This window comes from Medicago sativa, chromosome 6 (assembly GCF_051527215.1).
Source record: "Medicago sativa cultivar Bolivia chromosome 6, Bolivia_mono, whole genome shotgun sequence".
Classification (NCBI taxonomy): Eukaryota; Viridiplantae; Streptophyta; class Magnoliopsida; order Fabales; family Fabaceae; genus Medicago; species Medicago sativa.
In genome coordinates, this window is record NC_140754.1 from 77721327 (window position 1) to 77748244 (window position 26918).

Sequence of the window (26918 nt, forward strand, 5' to 3'; positions counted from 1 at the left end):
ATCAAACACTATGGTCTAGTGGTTGATGAGTTATCATTGAAGTTTATGCCGTGTCGATTCCGTCATGTTTTTTTTTTACATTTATATTATATTAATTAATTCTTTAAAAAAATGACAAAAACAATAGTCTAAACTTGAACCCAAGATTATGAGTTAGAAAAACATGCACTTGAACACTAGACAAATACATCATATATAATTATATATATTTATATTTCCAAATTAAAAATATATGATATAAAATTTGAAGCTCCGGAACTTTTGGCTGCTATGTTAATCTCACAATATGGCTAGAGGATTTGAAGAGGCTCAATGCCCCCAAGCATTGGATGCTTGACAAATTGGGTGGTGCTTTTGCTCCAAAACCCTCGTCAAGACCACACAAATCTAGGGAATGTCTTCCACTCATTCTGATTTTGCGAAATAGATTGAAGTATGCTTTGACATACAGAGAAGTCATTGTTATTCTCATGCAACGACATGTCCTTGTTGACGGCTAAGTTAGGACTGACAAGACTTATCCAGTTGGATTCATGGATGTTGTCTCAATCCCTAAAACAAATGAGAGCTTCCGTCTGCTTTATGATACCAAAGGCCGCTTCCGTCTCCACTCAGTCGGAGACGATGAGGCTAAGTTCAAGCTCTGCAAGGTCCGTTTAGTGCAATTTGGGCAGAAAGGTATCCCATACCTTAACACCTATGATGGTCGCACTATCCGCTAGCTAGATTTGGAGGAAAACAAGATCGTCGATTTCATCAAATTTGATGTTGGGAATAATGTCATTATGGTTACTGGTGGTAAGAATAGGGGGCGTGTTGGAGACTTGGAGTGATCAAGAACAGAGAGAAACATAAGGGAACATTCGAGACAATCCACGTTCAGGATGCCACCACCGGTCATGAGTTTGCAACTCGTCTGGTCAATGTGTTTACTATTGGCAAGGGTACAAAGCCATGGGTATCTCTTCCCAAGGGTAAGAGTATTAAGCTTACAGTCATTGAGGAAGCTTGGAAGAGGGCTGTTGCGGCTCAACAAGCAGTTGCTGCTTAAATATCTATGGACCGAGTGTTTTGTAGTTTTTATTCAACTCTTATGTTTTGAATATTTTATCAATTTTGGTGTTAAATGTCTTTTATAATCTGAGCAACTTTGGTTCACATCCCTCAACTTCTAGTCCTGTTTTTGTTGTTAGTCTAGCTGGATATTGTAATGGAAATGTTATTTTAGACTATTTTCTTTTATTTTATCAAAAAAAAAAATATGATATAAAATTTAAGATTGAATATTAAAAATAAAAAAAATTGAGTTGGGCTGGTGTGGCAATAGCCACACCCAGCCTTGAAGGGATCCGTCCCTAATGTACCATTGTTTTTTTAAATAACAACATAGTTTTTGGTATAACAATAAAATTATAAAAAAAAATGCATTAATTTTTTTTTTGTTTGATAGGTCGTCCCACTAACTCATGTGCCAGCCAACATAGTTTGGTAGAATTTTGGACTCGATCACCTTAATGAACTCGACTCGTCTCCTCTTGATTTTAGTCGACTTTAAACTGACGGGCCAAAACAGTACAAGGCGGACCGCTTTGCCATCCCACCAGTAGATTGTATTTTTCTAATGATAAATAGTTAATTTAACCTCCAAATTGTCACTCCTTCATCAGTTTAGTCTCTAAACAATTAAAATAAACTAAAAGTCCATAAATTATTATCTCATCCAAGTGTTTAGTCACTCGATGTACTAAATTGATTATTTTTCTTGATAGTTTAAGTATTAAAATTTTCACAAACAAATAAGTTTAAGTATTAAATTGATGCATTTTTCATAGTTTAAAGATAATTTAGTTGATTATATAGTTTAGAAACTAAGTTGGAAGAATTTGTGATGGTTTATATAGTTTAGAAACTAAGTTGGAAGAGTTTGTGATGGTTTAATGACCAAATTGATAGTTTTATTGATTTCATATCTTTTATTTTTAAAAACCTTTTAAAGCAAATTAGAAATTATTATCATAGTCCTCGTGAACTTAACTCAGTTGATAAGGACGATGAATAATGTATAAAAGCAGGGTTCGCGGGGTTCAAACCCCGACCACTAAAAAAAATTAGGTTTAAATGTGTAATTGGTCCCTGCACTTTTAACAGATTTTGACATTGGTCCCTGCACTTTTTTTTGTTTGGCATTGGTCCCTGCACTTTGTAAAAATATTGTCATTGGTCCCTGCACTTTTTTTTGTTTGGCATTGGTCCCTGCACTTTGTAAAAATATTGGTATTGGTCCCTGCACTTTGAAAAAATATTGGTATTGGTGCCACGTGGCATGAAATGATTGGGACCAATACCAATATTTTTCCAAAGTGCAGGGACCAATACCAATATTTTTACAAAGTGCAGGGACCAATGCCAAACAAAAAAAAAAGTACAGGGACCAATGTCAAACAAAAAAAAGTGCAGGGACCAATGTCAAAATTTGTTGAAAGTGCAGGGACCAATTACACATTTAAACCAAAAAATTATTATCATAGTAAAAAATTGTTCCGTGTGAATTTCAATTTACACATTCTGTGCAAAAGAAATCCATTTACACGTTCAGCTTCACAACTTTACCCCATAAACCCTTTCACAAAACCTCATCCCTCACACTTTCAAATCACAATCACATTCTCCAAACCCAAACAAAATCCAAAAACGATGTCGTTTCTCAGAAAACACCTCCACAACATTTCCCATAATTCCCTTTCTACCCTCCGCCGCTTCTCAACCCTTACCCCTCCACCCATCCCGGACACCCCCACCTCCGCCACCTCCTACGACACCCTCGCCGCCAACTTCGCCACCTCCGGCGACTTCACCTCCCTCCACTCCATCCTCAACAAACGCATCCAACACGGTTTCTTCAACACCAAACACACCTTCAATTTCATCACCAACACAAACTTCACACCCTCCCTTCTTCAAAACCTCATCACCACCCTCTCTCGTCTCAATCCAGGCTTCACTCGCCGTAACGCGTTTGATTCACTCATCACGCGCCTCTGTAAGCTTCGCCGCGTTGAGGACGCTCTTACCGTAGTCCAATCCATGTCGCGCGTGGACGACATGGATAATGAACTTAAAGCGTGTACTTTTCATCCAATACTAAGTTTTTTAACTAGAGTTAAGTCACTCGACCAGGCTAAACGCGTGGTCGAGGTAATGTTTGAACTTGGTGTGCCGTTAGATTTAACGGCACACAATTATTTTCTAATGACTTATTGTTATATTGGCGACGTGGAAGCGGCGGTTAGGGTTTTGAGGACGATGGAGGAGGAGGGTTTTTGTTTTGATTCACGAACTTATGACGCGCTTGTGTTAGGCGCGTGTAGGAAGAGGAATGTGGTTGGAGCTATGGTGTTGGTGAGGAGGATGGTGGATGATGGAGTGCCGATATTGTATTCGACACATATGTTTGTGATCGAAGGGTTGGTGAAGAGGGATTTGTTTGAACAAGCTTTGAGTTATGTGAGGTGTTTTAGTGGGAAAGATAAGGGTTTGGATTGTGAGCTTTTTGGGTGTTTGGGTGGGAAACTTATGGGGATGAGTAAGTTGAAAGAGGCTATGTTGGTTTTGAGGGAAATGGAGGAAAGGGGTTTGAAAATGTGTAAGAATGTGAGAGAGTTTTATAACATGAATGTTGGAGTTGGAAAGGATGATAAATTGCTGGAGTAGCTGTGATTGATAACTCTGTGGCAACACTTGTAGTGGAAGATGTGTCTGGTGTTTGATACCTGTCTGAAAGAGGCTATGCTGGTTTTGGGCGAAATGGATGAAAGGGGTTAAAAGTGTAAGAATTTGAGAGTTTTATGCGATGAATGGTGGAGTTAGAAATGGTAATTGTTGGAGTAGTTGTGATCGATAGCTCTGTAGCAACGCTTGTGATGGAAGACTTGCCTGTGACCAACACGACACTAATACATGTCATTACATTCAATTTATTTGTTTTTTTTTACAATTTTCACCTATGTCGACATGGGAGAGTGCCACATCCATGTCTGTGCTTTATAGATTGATAGTAGAGTTATAGTTGTGATTGATAGCTCCGTAGCAACAGTTGATGGAATGTGGATCCGGTGCCCGACATGTGTCTATGATCAACTCGAAATTGACACATTTGATTATATTGAATTAATTCATTTTTGCAAAATGGATACACTATGGCTGGTTGTGTAGTACAGATTGATCATCAAATCTTCATGACATTTATTTCAAATTTTATAGCTTCACTTCTACAAGGGCTACTATTTGTTCTATATTCCTTTATGAAAGCATTGAAAGAGGTTATAGAAGAATTTTTTTGATACAGGAAGATGTTGTAAACATGTGATTCTGTTCTGTTATTTCCTAAAAGAGAAATGAGTACTTATTCTATTTATGAATTCATTGGTGCTAATCAATAACTAAGGCATTCTTTATGTCATTGTTGAGTGAATATGAATATTTGAAGGTAACAGTTTTACTAACATAGTTGCTATCTATCTTTGTTTATGTTGTGGTTGCATCATATAGCCTATGATTTTAGCATAATCTTCATTCTTTCTGCATGTTTTTTCTCATTTTCTAGTACTTTCCATGCTTCTTGGTTGTTGTGGTTCTGTGAACTAAGGTAAGATCCTTAACTTTTTAAATTGGTGAAATTTATACAACGGTATGTGAAGTATGAAGATGTGTATATGGTGAAATTCAATTTACACATTCATTTTAACAAAGCTTTTCATTTGCTCCACAAACGCTTTTGCCATACAAAAACGAAGCCTCGAGCCTCACTAATGAAATGATTATTAGAGTTGAAAATGATGATAAATTGTTGGAGTAGACTTTAGAATGATGGAGTACCTGTGGTTGATAGTGGTTGAAAATGATTTTAAGATTGTAGAGTATATTTGCAATGATTTGTACTATTATTTGAGAGTAATTCTACAAATTCTTGTCTTGTTTCTACTTAAATTGTCTTCAATATCTTGTACTATTTGCAGTTGTCCACATGATCTAGTAATATTTGCAGAGGTTGTGGCACATAACTTGTAATATAGTACCTTGTGTAGATTTGCTAGTTGTCTCTTCATTTGAATTTCAAACTTGTTGAGAGAAAGCTTAAGAGGATAACATATTATTTCACCAGAGAATAAGCTTCTAGAGAATCAGATACTTGGCCATTAAACAATAAGCTATGTCTAATCTAAAATCAAAGGATGATGAATAGTTGAATTTACAAAGTGTTGGCCATAAGAAGAGCCTTAATTATTGTTTGTAGGCAATGCGAGTAGACATTGCTTTTATCAAATGCTTTGCAGCTTTCAATTTACTCTTATTTTTTTGTGTAGTTCATGTGAAAGTGACTTCATTGTATTGAATCAAACAAATAAAGTGTTATGCTTACATTACCAATGTGTTGTTTAGTATATACTGAACACCATCCCATCATTGTGAACTTATAAATGTGTGATTGAGTTATCTTTTACAATACAAACAATGGTCATCAATCTCACTGCTTCTCAAAAAGTATTTATGATTAAATAAGTTTTTTGTTCCTAAAAAATTAACGAATTTTAGTTTCGTTCCTAATAAATAAAAGGATGTTTTTATCCCCTACATAATTTTTCATTTTGATTTTAATCCCTAATGTTAGTTCAACTAACTGCAACATGGACAACACCTCAGAAATTTTTATCGTTTTATTTTATAATTAATGAAAAAAATCCCTATTTATGAGTATAAAAATATATCTTTCTTCAATCTAAAGTACACTTGATTTCCAGTATGATCTTCAAAAACTTGATCTTGACTTCTATGAAAATTGTTTTGAACTAGCTATTATAAAGTGATTTTAATAAGCAATTCTGATCTTCCTGATATGCAATCTGAAGTGTTTCTAATGTCTATTATGAAGTTCTTTTTAATTGAAGAATATTGTTCATGCGACTGACTTGATATTTGCATCTGATCTCCTGACCTAATCTCAATCTGAAGTCTTTCTGATCAATTTGAATTTATTTTTAACACATTTTAATGTGTAGAATCATGTATCTTTAGATATACTTTCGTTATGCATTTATAATAAGAAGACTCAAAGAAACTTGTTAAAAAACAACACATATCAGAATCATTCTGATATATATGTTCAATTAAGTTTGTTATCATTAAGATATCAATTTTAGAAAGATTTTGTGATTTTCCTTAACACAGAAGCATCTGAGTGCCAGACAAACTGAAATGGTCAGAAAACAGTAAGAGCTTGCAAAGAAACAGGATGATATGATGAAGCAGCGGAATGACTATGTAATCCAGCAAGCTGAAATGGCAAGAACTCAAACTGGTATGGCAAGAAAGCAAGATGAGATGAGTTCTGGCATCAAGGCTCTGTTGAAAATGATGCAGCAGAAGGAGAACCCTTAGGATTCTTTGCACTCCCTTATCTTTATGTTTACATTTATTTGCTTATGAAACAATTCTTTTTTGAATATTTGTTATGTTATTGCATTCATGTTTTATCCATATCTTTTCTTACTTCTGTTTATATTTTTGTTGATGACAAAAGGGGGAGTAAGACATTATAATAGTATTTAGGCTCCGAGTCCACTAGGTTAATAAAAATTGACTTAGGAGAATCTGCTTCTCATCTCTTAGCCTCTGGATTTAATGCGATATGCTTCTGAGTGACGTTTTATTACCTTATGCGCTTAAAATGAATTTAATTAATCTGGATGGAACTTAGGCGGAGCTTACAAACCTCACCTTCTAGACTATCAGACTTAGGGGGAGCTTACAAACCTCAGACCCTAAAGTCAAGTTGTTAATTAGATTAACAACAATTGTCTATCAATACTTGTGTTTGTCATCATCAAAAAAGGGGAGATTGTCAAAACAAAATAAGTTTTAATAATGCCTCTAGAGTTTTGATGATAACAAGGTATTAAAAGATTAAATTGGATATGCTAATATTTATTCAAGTGTGCATGATCATAGACAAAAATTTATAATGTCTCAATCATGTATTGGTTCTGAAAGAACAAATGTAGAGCAAAAAAATTTCAAGAGAAGTTAAGTATCAAGCCAGAATCTGGAGAAGTCAGACTCTGATGGCAAACCAGAGTCTGTCAGACTCTGAAGGCAAGCCAGAAGCTGGAATACTCAGACTCTGGAAGCCAGACTCTGGATAGCTGAAGACTAATAGTGCAGAAGTCTATGCAAATCCAAGCTATAGATGCGCTGAAGTTTCAAAGAGTCAATGGATGTCATTTTCAGTGAAGGACAACAGTACGACCTTATCTCCAACATCCCATGTGCACTTTTACAAAGCTACAACTATGTCTCTTTGCAAAAGAACGGTTAATTCCTCATCAAGGAAATGTTTCAAATTCATTCCTTCATAGGACATTAACCAAATCAAGCAACAAATCAATGATGTTTGATCAAGCCTCTCTAACGACTCTAATGATGCATTGACACTCTTCAACGTCTCTTTTCCCTTCAACCTTTATATAAATGATTGAAGACTTGAAGAATAAACAAGACTCTGCAATTTTTCATAGTGTCATTACTCTGTCAAACTAAATACGCATCAAACACTTATAATTTCTTATCAACTTTCACATCTTAGAAATTCATATGTCTTATAGTCTGAAATGTGTTGTATTTTGTGAACACCTCTGATTGTATATCAAGTGTTCAAGTCAAACAATATTTCTTTGTAATCTTTGTTTGTAAGAAGTCTCTTTGATAGAAGGTTGGCAAGTGCACCAAATACTATCGAAGTAGTAAAAATATCGATCCCACGAGGACTGTTTTTAACTTCAATAATTCAATTGCGTTATAGAAATAGGATGTGTAAAGTTTATTTAGGTTTTGCCACTAGGCAGTAGATTTGGTTTGATTTTAATTAAATCAAGAAACAGAAAATAAAGATTTGTTAAGAAAATATGGAGAGAGATGAGATCAGATCCGTCGAAACCTCTAAGTTCCCCTAATTGGTCTACTGCACCTATTTGTTATGAATCCTCTTCTAATTTACGATGATTAACAAAATAGCCCTAATCAATTCCTTGAGTTAGGACCCTCTTCTTAAACTACAGCCCCTAATTCCTTAGGTGGTCTAATAATTCTTGAAGGTTTTACCGAACGTTAACCTATTATCACTAACAAACGATTATCTATTCCTAGACTAACCCTGTTTATTAGAACAATTCAATTAGGTCTAAGTCGAAAGCCATGGTCAGTGGTCATTCGTTCTCACAAAATCAAGTTATATGTGATCAAGATATAAAAAGCATTAAGAACAATTGAATTGAATAAACTAGAATTGAATTCATAAACAAAATAGAGTTTCACAGCAACATGTGTCAATTAGGGTTACAAAGATTCATCTCGGATCTAATCTCTAAGAGATTTAGCTACTCATAATCGAATGAAATAATTAAAACATACATGAATTGGTAAAAGGTTGAAGAAATTGCCCTTCTAGCCGTCTCTGATGTCTCAAAATCGCACTTTGCTCTCCAAAATCGTCCCCCTTGTTCTTCAGGATTAGTGCAGTATTTATAGAAGTCATGGGCCTGACCCATCAAAATCGCGCCACGCCATGTATATAGGCGTGCCGCGATTTCCCTCAAACAGGGAGGCTGTAATTTCGCTTCAAAAATCGCAGCACGGCTTGAAATTGGCATGGCGCGATTTTCTTCAAACAAACTTCAATATTTCAGCTTTTTGCACTCCAGAACAGTATAAATTGCATGAGAACTCTATCAAAATGTCACAATAAGTCCTAAAAATTACGTAATGACAGCATGTCATCACAACCCCAAACTTAAACCATTCCTTGTCCTCAAGGAATTTGCTTGCAACAGTGACAAACGACAGTAAAATAACAGTTACCTGACAAAACGATAGTACCCAAAAGTTCATTCTCCTTCTAGCTAAAGATGAGCTAGTTTGACTTGTTCGCATCCACAAATTCACAACTCTTCGCATCAAATTGAAATAGGGTTCTACCAGTCGACATGCAGGTCTACATATTACCATATGCTTGAAAAGTTTCTAAACATCAATCAAAGTCAATATCATTACACACTTTTGAGGTCTTTAGGGTTATAACGGGGCTTAGGTGAAAAGTGGGATATATTTGGATATGTAGGCTACACAAAATGAGTTAGGCATTCCTACGGAAGTTAAGCATAAAATTCAATCCAACACATTCATTCACCTCATAGAACAACAATTGCAAAGGTACTAGAGAATATTTATAACAGTTGGGACAATCGAGTTTGAAGTTACTCGGATTTTCAATGTTTTGTCCCTTTTTTCATCATTCAATTTCATTCATTTTTTTTTGATACACGATTTTTTTTTTTGTGTGTATTTTTCATGATAAAGTTCATTCTTTGTTCTCTTATTCTCTAGTACCCCCACCCCAAACTTAGTTGGTTGCAAATTCCAATAGGAACCCCAAACTTAATCTTTAGCAACATTCTACAATGCCTTAACTCAGAAAATACATTAAGGGACAAGTCCTAAAAGTCTCTAGGCTTGTAATGTAGTTTGTCACCGAACAAAAAGTTCTAATCCTACCGGCTCACAATTGGTTAAGAAAGGATAAATTCAACAAATTAAAACAGGGTAGGCTTCAAAAAGGCTCACAGGACCAAGCACTTTTGCCTCAGTGTGTAATTAACAAAGACCAATCAATAATAGAGAAACAATGCAAGTTCTAGAAATGTAGTTGCATGGAAAACTAATCTAAATATAAGTAAATTGAAAAACAAAATTTGGCAATGAACCTTATGGCTGAGATTTCTGGGAGTATGTGACTACCTAGCAACGCCGTACACTTCGCCTTTGAATCAAGTCACCCCTCCTTTAGAACTTTTGGAATACCGTTTCATCAAACAACTGTTACTAAACTGGAATAGGTCACATGAAACAAAACAAATTCATTAATTTAACAAGTGCAGGAGCAATTACAATAGGGAAATAAGTTCAATGGACTTCGACATTAAAAGAAAATAAAGAAAATACATCAAAAGAAAAATAACTGAAAATAAAATACAAAGCAGAAAATGCTAATCCATCAGTAGATCAGCCCATGTTCACATCATCATCCGAGTGTCCAGCCCCCGGTGTCCTCAATCCTTCAAAGATGCCATCCCCTTGATCTTGCTCGGTGGCATTGAAATCATCAGTGATTTCCCTCCTCATGCGCAGACTATACTCTTCTTGATGTGTAAAATATTGCTCCTGACAAGACTCTAAAAAATAAACAAGACTCTGCAATTTTTCATAGTATCATTACTCTGTCAAACTAAATACGCATCAAACACTTATAATTTCTTATCAACTTTCACATCTTAGAAATTCATATGTCTTATAGTCTGAAATGTGTTGTATTTTGTGAACACCTCTGATTGTATATCAATTGTTCAAGTCAAACAATATTTCTTTGTAATCTTTGTTTGTAAGAAGTCTCTTGCTTGTGTGCTTAAGCATTGGAAGTCTTTTGCTTGTGTGCTTCAGCAATTGTAATCTTGTGTGATTAGTGAAAAATCTCTTGTAAGTGACCAGGATAATTGTTTGTATCTTTCTCACTCTACTCTCTGTCTCTTTATATCCGTTGCATTTAACTTTGAACATTGATTCAGATGTTGAGCTCTTTAAGAAGCTGAACTTTAAACTTAATTAAAAAGAAGAAAAAACTAACACAATTCAACCCCCTTCTTGTGTTTTTCTCACCTTCATAATAAGCTGTTCCTTCAAAAAAAGGGAATAATTATTTGTGTTGAGTTCAATGATAAAATGAATCTCATTTACTAAAACACCTTTAATTAATAGTGAAAAAAAAATGTTTATAAATACATCTTATCCTCTAATCACTATCATAAGTAAAAAATAATAATTTTAGATTCATAAGATAAATAATGTATATGATTTATGTTATAGATCAAATACATCAGTTATTTAATAAATATAAAATAAAAATTGATATTTTTCTCATAACAGTGACCACTTGTAGGGTCTTGGTATCTTAAATGAACAAATATATTAAGACATATAATAAACACTATAATGAGATAAATGAAGAAAAACCGATTTCAATTTTTTTTTTTAAATGTAATTTTTCTCTTTTTTTTTGTTTACAAAATGAAGTAAACTTTGGTGAATTTTTTTAAATCCTTTTAGTTAGTATTTTTTTTTCCAGTAGAAATTCTTTTAGTTTTGTTATTCACTTAAATAATCATAAATGTCCATAATTATTTTCTAGTCAGCAGTCAAATCATTAGTCATAATAGACAAAAAAAACATTTTTAACAAAGAGACAAAAAAATATCATTAGTCAAAAACAATCAACACACTTTATTTTTTTCCACTTTTATCAAAAAGAAGTCTATTTTTGTTTTTCAGAGACAAAGACCAAGAAATATTCATGGACCTTTCAAAAAGAAATTCAGCTTGACATCGTTTATTTATAGGGGGCTTCTATGGTGAAGTTACTTTTGTGACTTTTTTGGAAAAGTCGCTTATGTGGCTTGATGAGAGAGTGCCACGTGGATGTCTTTTTAAATCGGTTATTTGGAAAAACGATTTTAAAAAGCTTTTGTTTTAAGAAAAAATATATTTTTAATTTCTTTTTTATTTTTGTTTTCATATTTATCCCTTAGGATTGTGTTCCTGGCTCTGATACCAGATTTGAAATGGGGTTTTCTGCGGAATTTTCTCGAGCTTCATTTATAAGTTGCTCAATTCTTTCTAATCCCCAAAAGGGTTCTAAAAGAATTTTTGCTCTTTTCTTTTGAATCTCTGTGAGATTTTCTTGCATTTCTTCTACAAGATCTTCAATTAAATCTATATGAGATCTCATTAAAGTTTGAGCTTTATAAATTATTTGTTTGAATGTTATTAAATCATAATACCATTCTATATCACTTACTAAGTGTTGCAACCTAGTTTTGAAAAGTATTAATTCTGATTTAAGAGTTAAACCAGGCATTTTTATTGGTTGATTCTCCAGCGGAGATCTTCTTGTTCTAACATTTGTTCGGTTTTTATTTGATTTAACATTTTCTCGATTTTTGTTAAACCTTGAAAGGGTTCTAAAAGCATTTTTGCTTTTTCTTGCTGAATACTTGTAAGAGTATTCAAATCTTCTATTTCTTCTAATAACTTAGAAATAGAACCTACATGGTAGATTATTAAATCTTGTGAAGCAAAAAGAATTTGTTTTAACATAATTCTTGTATTTTGATAATTTATTTCAGAAATTATTTCTTCTAGTTTTTGCTTATAGAGTTGTAACTCTGTTTTTAGATTTAATCCAGGCATTTTGACTTTTTATAGTCTTTGATTAATCTTATTAACCTGTATCGATAGAGTTTTTATAGAATCATGCAGATCCTTAAGCTCTTTTTCTCTGCTTATTTCGAAATCCTTCCTAGGAGGTTCGAATGAAGTGTTATTTAAGGATGAGGCATCATCTTCAAATATGTTTTGAGAACTTAATGGTTTATTAAAATCTGTCATTCGAAGACTTTGGCTTTTAAGCAATGGTTTTTCTGTTTCTTCAAACAGATTCTTTTCTGCTTTTATTAATGAAAAGCTATTTCTTGCGAAATTTTTATAGATTGGTGATTCCAGAGAAACTAATGGTTTAAACAACTCATCAATATGAATTGTATCTTTTCCTAAGAATTCTATGCTATGATGTGAATTACTCAGAGCATAATTAATTCTATAATAGATTGTAAAAGGATGATTACCTTCTTTCATGAATTTTGGATTTTCCATTTTATAATGAAAAACTATGGATCTATCTAGATCTATATCTTTTAGGGATAATCCTATTTGTAAATTTATATCAAATTTTATTTTTCCATCTTTAAGATTACATTTTCCTTTTGCAATCATTGCATGGTTTTTATCTACAATCCTAGAGTCTTCTAGGGCTATTTCTAAGGGTGAATTAATACCTTTCATGAAGGTACTTTTGATTAAGAATTGAATGGTTGATATATGAATATAACCAATTTTTCTTCTTTCGTTTTCGGAAAACGTTTCAAGTCTCTTTTTAATTTGTTCTTTGTTTATAGTAGATATAGCTATTTTCCCATTAGTTGTTTCAATAGGAATTGCTTCTTCTCCTGTTACTATTCCGAATTTCAGAATATTTTTTCTTGAAAGAAATTCTCTCAATTTACTAAATTTTCTTTTAAAAATTTTTTCAGCAGTTAAAGATAAATCTGCTTCTTCTATTTTATTATCTATTATGCTATCAGCATAATAACTAGATGTTCCTTCAAAATTTGAAATTTCAGTCATGTTTTATAATAATATGCGATAAATTCATACCTGATTATTTCTTCAGAAATATGGTTGGTTTGCTTCAGCAATTTGATTTCTTCAGCAGTTTTTTCTGCTTGTGCTTGAGTTTTTCCCAACTCAGGGCGAATTCCTCCAGAGTATTACCTCAAGAATTCTCAACTATAATGTTTTACCACTATAGGACCACTAGTTCTTAAAACTAAGAGGCAAGCTCATATCAAATGATATAACTTATATTGCTTCAATTCATGGTGATTACAAATGAGCTTCGAGGCTCTTATTTATAGGATGAGAGACTCACAAGTTGGCCTTCATAATTGGCACAACGTCCCTTTCCTTTACAGCACACGAAAAAGAAATGACAAGACAAAAAGAAAAAGAAAACGTAGAAAAATATGTTACATAATTGCCTTAGAGATAAGGCTTATCACTAAATGGGTCCCATGCCCACTAACTTTCTACATTTTCTTCGTTGTTTGGTGATATGTCGCTATCATACAACGATTCTTTGTCGACCATGATATTCATGTCTTTTGCACACCACTTGCATTGGTGTCCTTTGTATTTTTGAAAGTGTCGGCAACACTCTTGTTGGATTGGGTCGGGTAATCGGCCCAAGTCTGCTTCAAGCCCACTAAAGTTTTCTTCAAACTTTAGAATTTGCTGAAGGTGTTCTTCTCTTGCTTGTTTTCTTGAGTCACTATAGACTAGAAAGCTTTCCTTTGCAGTAATTACCCTGAAGTTTGGTAATTTTACTCCAAATCTGATGAGAGTATCATAGAATTTTTCCATTTGATGCAGAAAACATTATGGTCTTGGATCTACATCTCTTCCATCATTTGTTGGATATGAATGATTTGAAATACCAATCTTGATTAAGTGTCTGGCTTTAATAACTTCATCGTCTTCAAACCATGGATAAGTTGAAGTAAAAGATAAAAAGAACTCTTTACCTTTTGCAAAGTTATTGTTGAATTTATAAGCGATTTCGCCTATATCCTTTGGAAGAAGTTTTAGTTCATGGATTTTTCTTCCTGCATCTTCTTGAAGATACATTGTTTTAATCATTCCACAATCATAGAATGATCTGACTAACTCTTTGCTTACGCCTGGGACTGTTACAGCTTTTACTTCTATCCCGTTGTTGCTAGGATAAAAACATTCTGTTTTTAATTCTTCTGAGTAGTTAGTTAACCATCTCCAGTTTTTGTAGTAGTCTCCAATGGTGACTTCTTTAACAAATTTGCTTTCTCCATAGATAATTCTATCTACAGATATTTTCTTATTAGTCTCCATTTTTGATGGCTGGACTATATTGCTTGCTGTTGTAACTTCCTTGTAAACAGCGTTGTAGGCTGTTTTTGCTTCTTCAAGGGTCTCATAACCTTTGTATCTAACATTTTTGCCATTTGTATGTAACTTTGTGGTTTCCCAGTTTTGGTAGATACCTTTCATAGGTCCATCAAAAATCACATAAGCTTTCTTTTTGCCTCCAAGTTGACTGTCAATTTTTTGGCTTGTTTGTTGCTCAATGGATTCTTTTTCTTTTCCATTTTTTCTTTCATCTTCTTCGACTTTATCAGCCCAAGATGTCTTTGGTAATTCTGCAAGGACAGTTGTTGGGTTTGTTGAAGATTCTTTTGTTGGATTCCATCCATTTGGTTCTATTGACTCAATTGGAATTTTTGACTCTTTTGGAGCTGAATATTTTACATAGTAGTTGAATCTTCCAGAATCTTGACCTAGCAAATCCCAGTTTTCACTATTTTTAGATTCTGAAACTGTTGATGTTTCTTTTTTACAAAGTTTTTCAAGATTTTGAATTGTTAATATCATCTCCCCCTCTTCAGAAAGAAGAGTTTCTAGACGATTCTTTGCAGAGGCAATTTGCTCCTGCTTTTGCCTGAGAGAATTCTGTAGCGTCTTTATAGCTGCTTCCATTCTCTTGTCAATGCATCTGCAAAGCAATTCTTTTCAGATTTTATATATTCAATATATGGGTGAAACGGTTGGAGTTTCATCTGCCATCTTACAAGTCTTCCATATTTATAGTTGACGCGAAGGTCATATTTCCAAAATCCGGTTACATATTTGGAATCTGTTCTTAATAAAAATCTGGTTGGAATTAATTCCATTTGCCATTTTGTTAAAACTTTAACACAACTTAATGTTTCTAATTCATGAATTGGATACCTTGTTTCGGTATCTGTAAATGATCCTGAAACATATTTACAAAGTAAAAGATCTTTATCTTTTATCTTATTTTTAATATTTTCATAAGAATAATCAATCTTAGTATCTTTTGATACTAATTTTTCTGATAAATCAGATAGTTTGTCCAATTTCTCTTCCGAGCTACTAGACTTAGCGTACTGGGTTGCTCGAGTATCTTTCATTCCTTGTTGATGGGTTACATCACCAACATAGTTTCCCGAATCATCAAGATTCAGTATCGCTTTACCATTAGGTAGAGCTCTCATACAACCTGCCCAGGTTGTTTTATCAGCATCAATCTCAACAATTAAAAAATCATTTTCTGTTGGATTGTATAAGCTGGGTAAAACTTTAATTTTTCTTTAATAGTTTTTACAGTTAGAGTATCTTGTTCAGTCCATGACCATGGAACCTTTTCAGATATCTTTTTCTGTAAAAAATTTCTTTCAGTTGCCAAATTTTTGAAAAATCCTTCATTGGCAATATAATTCAAACATCCTAAAAATCTTTGAATTTGTTTTCGATCTTTCAATTCATCAGGGAAAGCTTGAATCTTTTCCTGAACATGTGGAGATAAATCGAGAGTGCCATTTTCTTTAAAAATAAGACCTAAATACTCGATTTCTTTTTTAGCTAATTGTGATTTCTTTTTTGAAATAACAATTCCCTTTTCTGAAATTCTGTTTAAAACAATTTCTACATCTTTAAGATGTTGTTCTTTAGTTCCTTTTGTAAAAACTAAAATGTCATCAATATATGCCAAACATATATGTTCTAATCCTCTAAGAGCATTATCCATAAATCTTTGGTATATAGATGGTGCTTGTTTTAGTCCAAATGGAAGGACATTCCATTGGTAATGACCTTGTGGACATGAAAAAGCTGTTAAAGGCTTGGTTCCTTCTGAAAGTCTAATTTGATAGTATCCTGACTTTGCATCAAAGGATGAAAACCAATCACATCCTTTTATTTTCTGCAAAATATAATCCTTTCGTGGTAATTTATAAGAATCTCCGATTGTAGCATCATTGAGTTTCTTATAATTTATCACCATTCTAGCTTTTCCTCTTTTTATTTCATTGTGATTTGTCACATAAAAAGCGGGTGCCGAATGTGGACTTGCAGATGGAGTAATTAACTTCTTTTCTTGAAGTTCTTTTATATCTTTTTGAAATTCTAATTTATCTTGTACTGAATAAGGAATTTTATATTTTACATTAATCTCCTTATTAGGATCTCGTAATTTGATGGTAACAAGTTCGTGATTTGTATTTTTCAGATTATCCAAAGGATCTTCTGAACATACAGTATCAAGTTTTTGTTCTAATTCTTCAAGATTTAAAAAGAATTTTCCTTCCTCCCAAATACTTTTTAGGTTTATAAGATTTTCAGAAATTAATTGAATAATCTCATTTCTAGTTATAATTTTTGTCGTTATAACTTTTGTCTTTTCTTTGGGGTTTGCTAAATTTTTCCAAAGCAAAGAAATAGTTTTAACATTTTGCACAAACGGTGCATATAACTTTAAAAAGTTATTTCCAATGATTAAATCTAATCCTGAATCATGAAGATAAATTGTTGGTATGAAAAATTCATAACCTTCTATGGTAATTGAAATGTCTCTCAAAACAAACCATATTTGATGTTTTGATTTGTCTGCAACAATTATTTCTTTGGGTTTTTCTAACCTTTTCCAATCTCTTGATATGCTTCGTTTTCCGAAACATAATGTTGCGCATGTATCTAAATAGGCTAAAATTTCCTTCTTTCGAAGTTTTATTTTGATAAAGGTAGCACTAGGGTTTCCTTTACTCAAAATCTTGGTTTTGCTCATCTTCGGAATCTGTACAAAGTTCATAGAAACTTTGTTGCTCCCAATCAGAATCTGAATCTGTTTCTACTGGTTCATAACCTATTCTATAGATCATGTTTAGAACTTGTTTCTTTTCTTTAGAAACTTTCTTTGGACATTCATTAGCATAATGTCCTGTTTCATGGCATAGCCAACATGTACATGATTTTTTACCTTTAGGACAGGTTTTATTTTTCTTAGGGTACTCCCTTTTTCTTCTATAGAATTTTTTCTTCCTATGTTTCTTTTTATCATAGGAAAATCTTTTAAATTTCTTTCTTCTAGGATATTTTCTTTTTCTCCTAGTTTTTTCACAACCATATGCTCCAATTTTCCCTTGGATTCTATCGCAGCACAATCCTATTCGTGCATCTCGTTTTGATTGTTTCTTTAGGCACTGTTCTTGCATCCAATTTCTAAGAATAGAAATTCTAGCTCCTAAAGTGTCTTTAACCTTTCCTGAGGAAACTGCACTATTAAATTCGGTTTGAATTATTTGGGACATTGACATAGGTAATTTTTGATAAAATAATTCAACAACCTTTTGGTTTTCTCTGGTATCCTTATTTAAGTCATAATATAATTGTGAAAATTCACAAATATAATTTTCTATGTAACAAGGATTACATATGGATAAATTCATTATTCTCCATAATTTTTCAGTGTTAAAGGCGGTATTTGAATCTACCGTATCTTGCCATCCTTTGAATTCATTTAAAAGCCATTCAAAGATTTTATTTATCATTCCCATACTGTTTTCTGCAGTTTGTTCTTCTTCAGGTTTTTCAGCCAGAAATTTATATGCATTACCCTCTGTTCTACACAAAAGATAATTAAAAATTTGTTTTGGGCTTAGACCTTTTAAATCACTATCTAACTGTATTTGGATAGTATTTTTATTATACCAATTTCTTATTGCTTGAACAAGATTGTCAACACAATCAATATTTAAAATTCCACTTCCATCATTTACACTTTGTTTGGGAATATAATTCATAGGAATTCTTTGGTATTTAGCTTGAGAAAATTCTCTATGGAATTCTGTGTTCCAATTATAAGAAGGTCCTCTTTTTGTTCCTGAGCTTTCGCCCATTTCTAATTGTTCTATTTTAACGAAATTTCCATCGTCTTTTGAATCATCATCAGAACTAAAGTCGTAAACAAAATCTTCTAATTCTTTAGGTTCGGGTTCTTCCTTAATGGAATCTTTTTCACTTATGTCTAAAGTAGCCATAAGTTGGTCTAATTTTTCGAGTTGATACTCTATGTTTTCTTCTATACTCATTTTTTATAGTTAGCAAATAAGGTTTTTTCTTCGATTTTTTCCTTATTCTTCCCCCCTTCTTGAAGAGAAAAATGTTGTTTACAACAATTTTTTATCAGATAATTAATCATGTCAGTGATATTGTTTAACTGAGGATTAAAAGAATGATATATGTGAGGATATTTATGGTTCTCATTTTTATCGTAACACGGAAAATCTTTTTCCATATTTACCCAAGTTTCATGGGGTCTTTCTAGTCCTTGCTCATAATCTTTCGTAAACAAATTATTTTGTTTATAGATTTGAGGTAAGGTTTCAAGAAAAGAAATTTGTCTTTCAAATCTCTCATTTAATTTCTTGGTTTCGTCAAGCAAAGCTTTAACTCTGGTTGTGAGTGTATTATTTTCTTCACTCATCTAGCTAATTTTTTAAGTGTATCCCTTAAATCTTGAGCTAATCCTTTATATTCATTATATAAAAAATGATCTTCATTTTCATGGCTTTCATATAAATATTTGTCTAAAAAATATTCAGCCGTTTTATCACACCATCTAATTTGTGCTTTAACTAGTGTAATATCTTGATAATTTGGACATAAAATAAAGGGTTGTAAAATACACTTCCCTGTTGGTCCTTTAATAAATTCCATATTTTATTTAGACTTTTAAAGCCGGTTTTTGAACAAACTGATTTAAAAGATTTGACTTTATTGAAAAAGTCATTTGGGTGACTGCACCGTAGAATTTCCTTTATTTATATCCTCCAATTCTCGAACGCATAATTTCTTCTATTCCCGTAAATGGTTAAAAACAACAAACTAATAAACGATGAAAATTACATTCAATCTTCTATGATTGATTATTATCATTCTAGGTCACCATCATTCTAACCTTCTTCACCTTTTCATCAAAAGAGAGAAAAAAAGAACGAAAAAAGGTGAAGGAGATAATTCATAAAACACTTTGTCCAATCGCAAAAACCTCAATTCCACAATGTCATCACCAAAAAAACCCAAACTCCCTTTTCCTTTGAAGACTCGCCTTTCGATTTCATTGATTATGACTTTAACGGACGCTGCATGTCGATCTAATGGTACCGTTAACCGCCGTCTTCTCAACTTTCTAGATAAAAAAACATCAGCTAAAGCCACTCCCATTAACGGCGTTTCCACAAAAGACATAACCGTTAATGCCGAAAATAAAATTTGGTTCCGTCTCTTCACTCCCATCGGCGTCAACGCGGGTGCTGAAGGTGGTGCTGACACCGAAACCACCTCGCTTCCCGTGATAATTTTCTTCCACGGTGGAGGATTCACGTTTATGTCTCCCGCTTCATTATCCTATGATACCATTTGTAGGAGATTCTCCCGGGAAATGAATGTCGTCGTTGTCTCCGTTAACTACCGCCGCACACCGGAGTATCGCTACCCGACACAATACGAAGATGGAGAAGCCGTATTGAAATTCCTCGACGAGAACAAATCCGTTTTACCGGAAAATGCTGATGTGTCAAAATGTTTCCTAGCTGGGGACAGCGCGGGTGCAAATTTGGCACATCATGTTGTGGTTCGGGCTTGCAAAGCGGGGCTCCAAAGAATTCGGGTAATCGGTTTGATTTCAATGCAACCATTTTTTGGTGGCGAGGAGCGAACCGAAGCCGAGATTTGCCTTGAAGGGTCGTTGATGATTTCGATGGCGAGGACGGATTGGATGTGGAAGGTGTTTTTGCCGGAGGGTTCGAACCGAGATCATAGCGCGGCTAATGTAAGTGGGCCGAATGCGGAGGATTTATCCGGATTAAATTATCCGGATACACTTGTTTTTGTGGGTGGGTTGGATGGGTTATATGATTGGCAAAAGAGGTATTATGAATGGTTGAAAATATCTGGAAAAAAGGCTCAGTTGATTGAATATCCAAACATGATGCATGGTTTTTATGCGTTTCCTAATGTTCCTGAGTCTTCTCAGTTGATTTTGCAAGTCAAAGATTTTATCAACAATAGAGTCTCCAATTTTAAATAATGATGATGCTTATTGTAATGATAATAACATCAATTAGTAATAATAAATTCCCATTTGGGTCATGATATGTAGTTTAGTGGTATGTGTTTATTTTGTAACCTCAAGTGATTGTTTAAATTTCATTTGGAATAAATGTAAAATAAAAATTAGTGCCATAGTTTTGAATATTAACTCAATACTAGATTTTGAATTAAGGACCACCATATGGTATGTTTATGATGTTGCTTAATAAAGAGAAAGGTTATTTAAAATCAATAGTTATAAGTGGTGCATTTTTATACAATGTCAAATAAATTGTGAAGTTTTTTAGATGTTTAAATAACATTTCTTATTAATTTAAATACAATGTGAATGATCTTCATTTCTGTTATGACAGTGTTCACATTTTGAAAGTTTATACTTTGAATTTAGAATTTGAGTTTTCATAATTTGATATGAAAGATCTGTTGATTAATTTGCTTATGGTTTGGAATTGATATACATGTCAGAATAAGTGTTGCTTATGGCCTTCTCATCTCACATGATAATGTTTGATCGTTTTACGCATTGGTAGTAAAGTGCTCTAGGATATTGGAAAAGATTATGACAAAATGGAATACTATCAAAATTGATTAGGTTGAAATATAATAATACAATGAAAGCTTGTGAAAATGTTGAAATTAGGATGAAGTATAATGCATTTGAAGGTTGTGAAAATTGTCAAGCTTATATCATCATGCACAGTGTTTTTATCAAAATACAATTTTATCTTAGTAATATCATATAGAAAAATATAAAGGAAAAATCCATTCTATCCGTTTTATTTATTTTAATTATGGCTTATTCAATCACCCGGTCCCTTAACTTAATTGATTGTTTCAATTTGGTCCCCTAACTATAATTTGTACCAATTTGCTCATCTATGTTTTGCTCCGTTACTAGTTTTAGTCCCTTCTGTTATTTTCTCTAAAAAAAACGTTATTAGGATGTCATTAATAAGAAATTGATTTAGAGAGGGGTGCAAATAACAATATCGTTATGTGGGTTGATAATTGGTTTGTGCTCCCTTGTCACTACTGGATTCCCCCTCTCTTTTTCTCTCCTCAAACTTATAATGTTTTAGAAGGTTGACTTCCTTCCCTAATGCCAAGGAGTGAGTAGTAGCCATGACATTACTAGAAAATTTAACAATTTTGTTTTAGCTATTATCGAAAAGTTATTTTGATCAAACCCTTTTTTTATAGACAGTTTGATTGTTCAAATATCACTCATATTCTTGCGAACTCTCACATAATTGTTGATCAATCACGTGATGAGTCTCTAAGGGAGAAAATAACTATTATTTTGAGGTTCATGGATAAAAACGGATGTATACAAAAACGACATTTTGATATTGTGCATGTTAAGTACACTATAACTATTCCTCTTAAAAAAAAAAATAGTTTATGATGTTCTTCCTCGACATGGTCTTGATGTTTAAGATACCAATGGAAAATGATGTGATGGTTCTAGTAATATGAGGCGGGAGTGGAATGCATTGACAGTGATATTTCTCAAAGATTGTTTTTATGCTTATTACATACAATGTTTTGCTCATAAATTACAACTTTCTTTTCTTTAAAAAAAAAATTACAACTTGCTTTGGTTGCTGATTCAAGAGAAGTTTTTCTTATTTATGATTTCTTTTTACACTTGACTTTTATTGTCAATGTAAAATATTTCTCCAGTAAGCCTCATGATGAATTAGAAGATGCCATATTAGATGGAATGTCAAATTCGCTAGAGATTTGTAAACTTGATAGTGATAAAGGACAAAATTACATTGACACTTTGAAATCATGCCAAGATACTTATTGGAGTTCAAATTTTTCTTTTGTTTGTAGTATGATTGATAACAATAATCCAACTTGTGTGGTTCTTAAAGATATTAGGAAGAATGGATGAAGTTATATTACACGTGGGAATTTTAGTACTGCTTATAAGCTTGTTAAATCATTTGAGTTCACATTGATTCTATACATGATGAAAAATATTATGGGGGTTACTGATTGTCTTAGCCAAGGACAGAGCCATTAATTTAGTTGAGGGGAACCGAGTTCAAAGTATAACTTAGTGAAGAAAAATTAAATTTTCAAATACATAATATATACAAGATATTTAAGAAATTATAAGATATATTCGAAATTAATAGATATCCAGATTAATAGATATCCAGAATTATAAGAAATATTAAAGATACATAAAGTTGAATACTTTAAGATTTTTTTCCAGAACAGGATAAGATTAAAACGATATTTGATGAAAAAAAGAAAATGCAAATGTAAGAGGTTGCAATCAGAACCAATGATTCATTGGTAGATGAAAGTGTGAAAACAAAGTCGTAGGCAATGATTCGATATTTCTAAGAGAAATTGAATTGAAGAATCATAAATTGAAATTCTAGTTAAGGATTAAAATTCTTTTATAAGTTGAAGGAGGGAGATGCTAACTCAAAGTTCTTCCATAATTGCATCAAGGCGAGGAAGAGTAGGAATTCCATCCAGGCTCTTAAGGAGAATGATGATTGGGTGGTGTCCCCTTTCGAGGTTCGTCGGAAAGTGGTGAATTACTTCACGGATCATATTTCAGACACTAGGTGGGATAGGCCGAAATTGGATGGGGTGGATTTTAGGAGGTTAACCGATAATGATAACGGCCTATTGGTGGCTCCCTTTTCCTTGATGGAAATTGAGGCGGTGGTGAGGGATAGTGATGGTAGTAAAAGTCCGAGGCCGGACGGCTTTACCTTTGCATTTATCAAAGAATTTTGGTACTTGTTGAAAGGGGAGGTGAGGATAATGTTTGATCAATTCTATGCTAATGAGACGCTTCCTAAAAGTATGTTGGCTTTCTTTGTGGCTTTGATCCCTAAAGTGTTTTCGCCTTTGGAGTTAAAGGATTTTAGGCCAATCTCTTTACTTGGTTGCCTTTATAAGCTTTTAGCTAAGGTTTTGGCGAGGAGACTTGCTGGTGTTATGAATTCGATTATTTCACAATCTCAATCGGCTTTTCTCAAGGGGAGGCACTTGGTGGATGGGGTTTTAGTGGTGAATGAGGTGGTGGATTTTGCAAAGAAAATGAAGAAGGAGTGTCTTATTTTTAAGGTGGACTTTGAGAAGGCGTATGATTCGGTGGATTGGGGCTTTTTGGAGTATATGATGGGGAGAGTGGGTATGTGTGAGAAGTGGGTGGCTTGGATGAAGGCTTGTTGTAACACCCTATTTCTATTAAAGCGATAAAACGCGCGAATATAACAAATATTCAAGAAATAGATGCTACGTCTCAAAATAAAACCAACTAACATCATGCATATATATAATACTTCAACGGTCACAGCGGAATTCAAGTCATAAACTTCAACATATACATGCCATGGTCAAATATATCCTCATATGAAAATACTCCAAGTCCGACAAGTGGACAATAGCAACAACATAGCAAATGAATCCAAAACAACAAATAGACGCTAAGCCTAATCAGAGCCTAGATACTACGACACTGACACGACAACGGAGAAAGCTCCCGTTGTCCGAACATCCAACAAGCAAACTCACCAAGCGTCTAATCCTGCACAACGTCTACCCATCCATACAGACAGGTAGGCGGTCGAAACCACTGGGGGTAAGTATTACATTAATCATAATCAAATCATAATGGACAGAGGTACAAATATAAAAGAGTTCATAGATATTTACATACATATCCAACATCAACATTCAACCATATAAGCAATACAAGTCCACACTTACCACCCACCATTAACAATCACAAACGTAACCATCTGACAATTAAAGTTATGCAATGCGCCTAGACTTGACACATATATGCATGTGGTACCAGATCAACAACAATAGATGCCAACTGAACATCTAAGTAAGAGTACACCTCCTCTTACTATGTAAAAGTACACCTCATTTTACATTTCAACAACAACAACATGGTATGATGCATGGACATATAGCAATGACTCGATAATGCACAACTTCAACATAACTGTTAGAATACAGCAAGAGTTGATCACATTTATTATTCATCATTGTGTAAATAATTATAGTTAATTGTACAATAACTATTCATCATTGTGTAAATAATTATAGTTAATTGTACAATAACTCCCACCTTAATTGGAGTTAATGTATTGTTGTATATATGTTTGCCAAATCAATGAGAATAGACAGGCAGTATAATTCTCACATGGTATCACGAGTCTGATCCTAAAACACAAACCCGCCGCAACTCTCTTTCATTTTCATCAATGGCAGACAACAAAAACTTTCACCCCGCCCTTGCCGTGAACAATATCAAAAACTTCATTCCCATCACTCTAGAAATGGAAACCAATCACTACTCCACATGGGTAGAATTGTTCAAAACTCATTGCACAGTCTACCAAGTCATTGATCACATAATCCCAACCACACCAGAAACAGAATCCTCAAATGAAAAAGATAAAGCAACGGCCGGTAACAAAGAAGGATCCGTTACAGAAAAGGAAAAATCTGCCAAGAGTGACAAAGAACAGTGGTCACGCCTGGATGCAATCGTTCGCCAATGGATTTACGGAACGATCTCCATTGACCTCCTTCACACCATCATGTCACCGGGTTCAACCGCACAGCAAACATGGGAGCGATTGGAAAACATTTTCCAGGACAACAAAGCTTCTCGTGCCGTCCACCTGGAAAACCAATTCACACGCGTCCATTTGGATGACTTTCCCAACATCTCGGCATACTGCCAAGAACTCAAGATGATTGCTGACCAACTGTCAAACGTTGGTTCACCGGTTTCGAACCAAAGGTTAGTTCTCTAGTTAATTGCGGGTCTAAATGAGAACTACGATGGTGTTGCTATTTTTATTCAACAAAGTAATCCTTTGCCGCTATTTCATGAGGCACGATCGAGGTTGATCCTCGAAGAAACCCGCAAGGCAAAGCAAGCTGCTGCCACAGCCAATGCCGCAGGCACCGCTCTCCTCACCACAAATCAATCGAATGATGACACCTCTGGTCACAGTCGTGGTGTTACCCAAGGTTCCAGAAATCCAGCACACCGTAATAATTTTGGTCAAAAACGCGGTCAGAACAAAAACAACAATCGTGGTAGAAATGGTGGCGGTAGAGGACGAGGTCGCAGTAACAACAATCAAAACAGTGGACAGCAATACAATCCACGTCCATGGCAGCAACAACAGTGGCCATCATACCCACAATGGGGACCGTGGGGACAACAACCATGGGCAGCTCCACCATGTCCTTACCCCACATCCAATTGGGTTCGTCCACCATCAAATCGTTCTCCCGTGGCTGCAGGAACTCGTCCACCACAGGCTTACAGTGCTCATGGACCAACTCCTTCAAATTATGCACCTACAGACATTGATGCGGCAATGCAAAATCTGTCCATGAATGTTCCTGATGAAAATTGGTACATGGACACTGGTGCAACAGCACACATGACTGCATCTCAAGGTACTCTCTCAACTTATTCTAATTTGAGCATTAATAAAAATATCGTTGTTGGCAGTGGACAGGAAATTCCAATTCGTGGTTATGGACAAACACATCTTTCCCCACCTTATCCACCCCTATCATTAAACAATGTCCTTCATGCCCCTAAACTCATTAAAAACTTAATATCTGTGCGTCGTTTCACAATTGATAATAATGTTACCATTGAGTTTGATCCTTTTGGTTTTTCTGTGAAGGATATACAGACGGGGATGCCACTAATGAGATGTGATAGCACAGGGGATCTATATCCTCTCACCACAACCACAAGAAATCAATCCACCTCTCCAGCAACCTTTGCAGCTCTCTCTCCTACCTTATGGCACAACCGTTTGGGACACCCTGGATCCAATGTTTTAAGTTTTCTTAGCAAAAATAAGTTTATTGAGTGTAAACAAATCTCTAGTTCTTCTATTTGTCAATCTTGCATTTATGGGAAACATGTTAAATTACCTTTTTCTATTTCAAATTCTAATACTTCCAAGCCTTTTGATATAATCCATAGTGATTTGTGGACATCGCCAATTTTAAGTTCAGCAGGTCATAAATATTATCTTTTTTTCTTAGATGATTACACCAATTTTGTGTGGACATTTCCCATTGGAAGAAAGTCACAAGTCCCTTCCATTTTTTCCTCATTTCATGCATTCATTAAAACCCAATTTGGAACTACAATCAAATGTTTTCAATGTGAT

General features: G+C 34.0%; 2 protein-coding genes and 2 pseudogenes across 3 annotated transcripts; all 4 read left to right on the forward strand.

Annotated features, from left to right (window-relative positions):
- Positions 1-272: 272 nt before the first annotated feature.
- LOC146917008 (small ribosomal subunit protein eS4z pseudogene) lies at positions 273-1232 on the forward strand (annotated as a pseudogene). Its single transcript, XR_015015414.1, has one exon. The product of XR_015015414.1 is annotated as a small ribosomal subunit protein eS4z pseudogene (transcript).
- A 1332-nt stretch (positions 1233-2564) lies between these two features.
- LOC146917009 (pentatricopeptide repeat-containing protein At2g40240, mitochondrial-like) lies at positions 2565-4252 on the forward strand. Its single transcript, XM_085718850.1, has one exon. The coding sequence runs from the start codon at positions 2695-2697 to the stop codon at positions 3709-3711; it is 1017 nt and encodes a 338-aa protein (XP_085574976.1). The 5' UTR covers positions 2565-2694; the 3' UTR covers positions 3712-4252.
- Positions 4253-19542: 15290 nt separating this feature from the next.
- On the forward strand, positions 19543-20895 carry LOC146917010 (putative carboxylesterase 18 pseudogene; annotated as a pseudogene).
- A 4073-nt stretch (positions 20896-24968) lies between these two features.
- LOC146917011 (uncharacterized) lies at positions 24969-26685 on the forward strand. Its single transcript, XM_085717798.1, has 3 exons — positions 24969-25442; positions 25527-26184; positions 26421-26685. The coding sequence occupies exons 1-3, from the start codon at positions 24969-24971 to the stop codon at positions 26453-26455; spliced, it is 1167 nt and encodes a 388-aa protein (XP_085573924.1). The 3' UTR covers positions 26456-26685.
- The last annotated feature ends 233 nt before the right edge of the window (positions 26686-26918 follow it).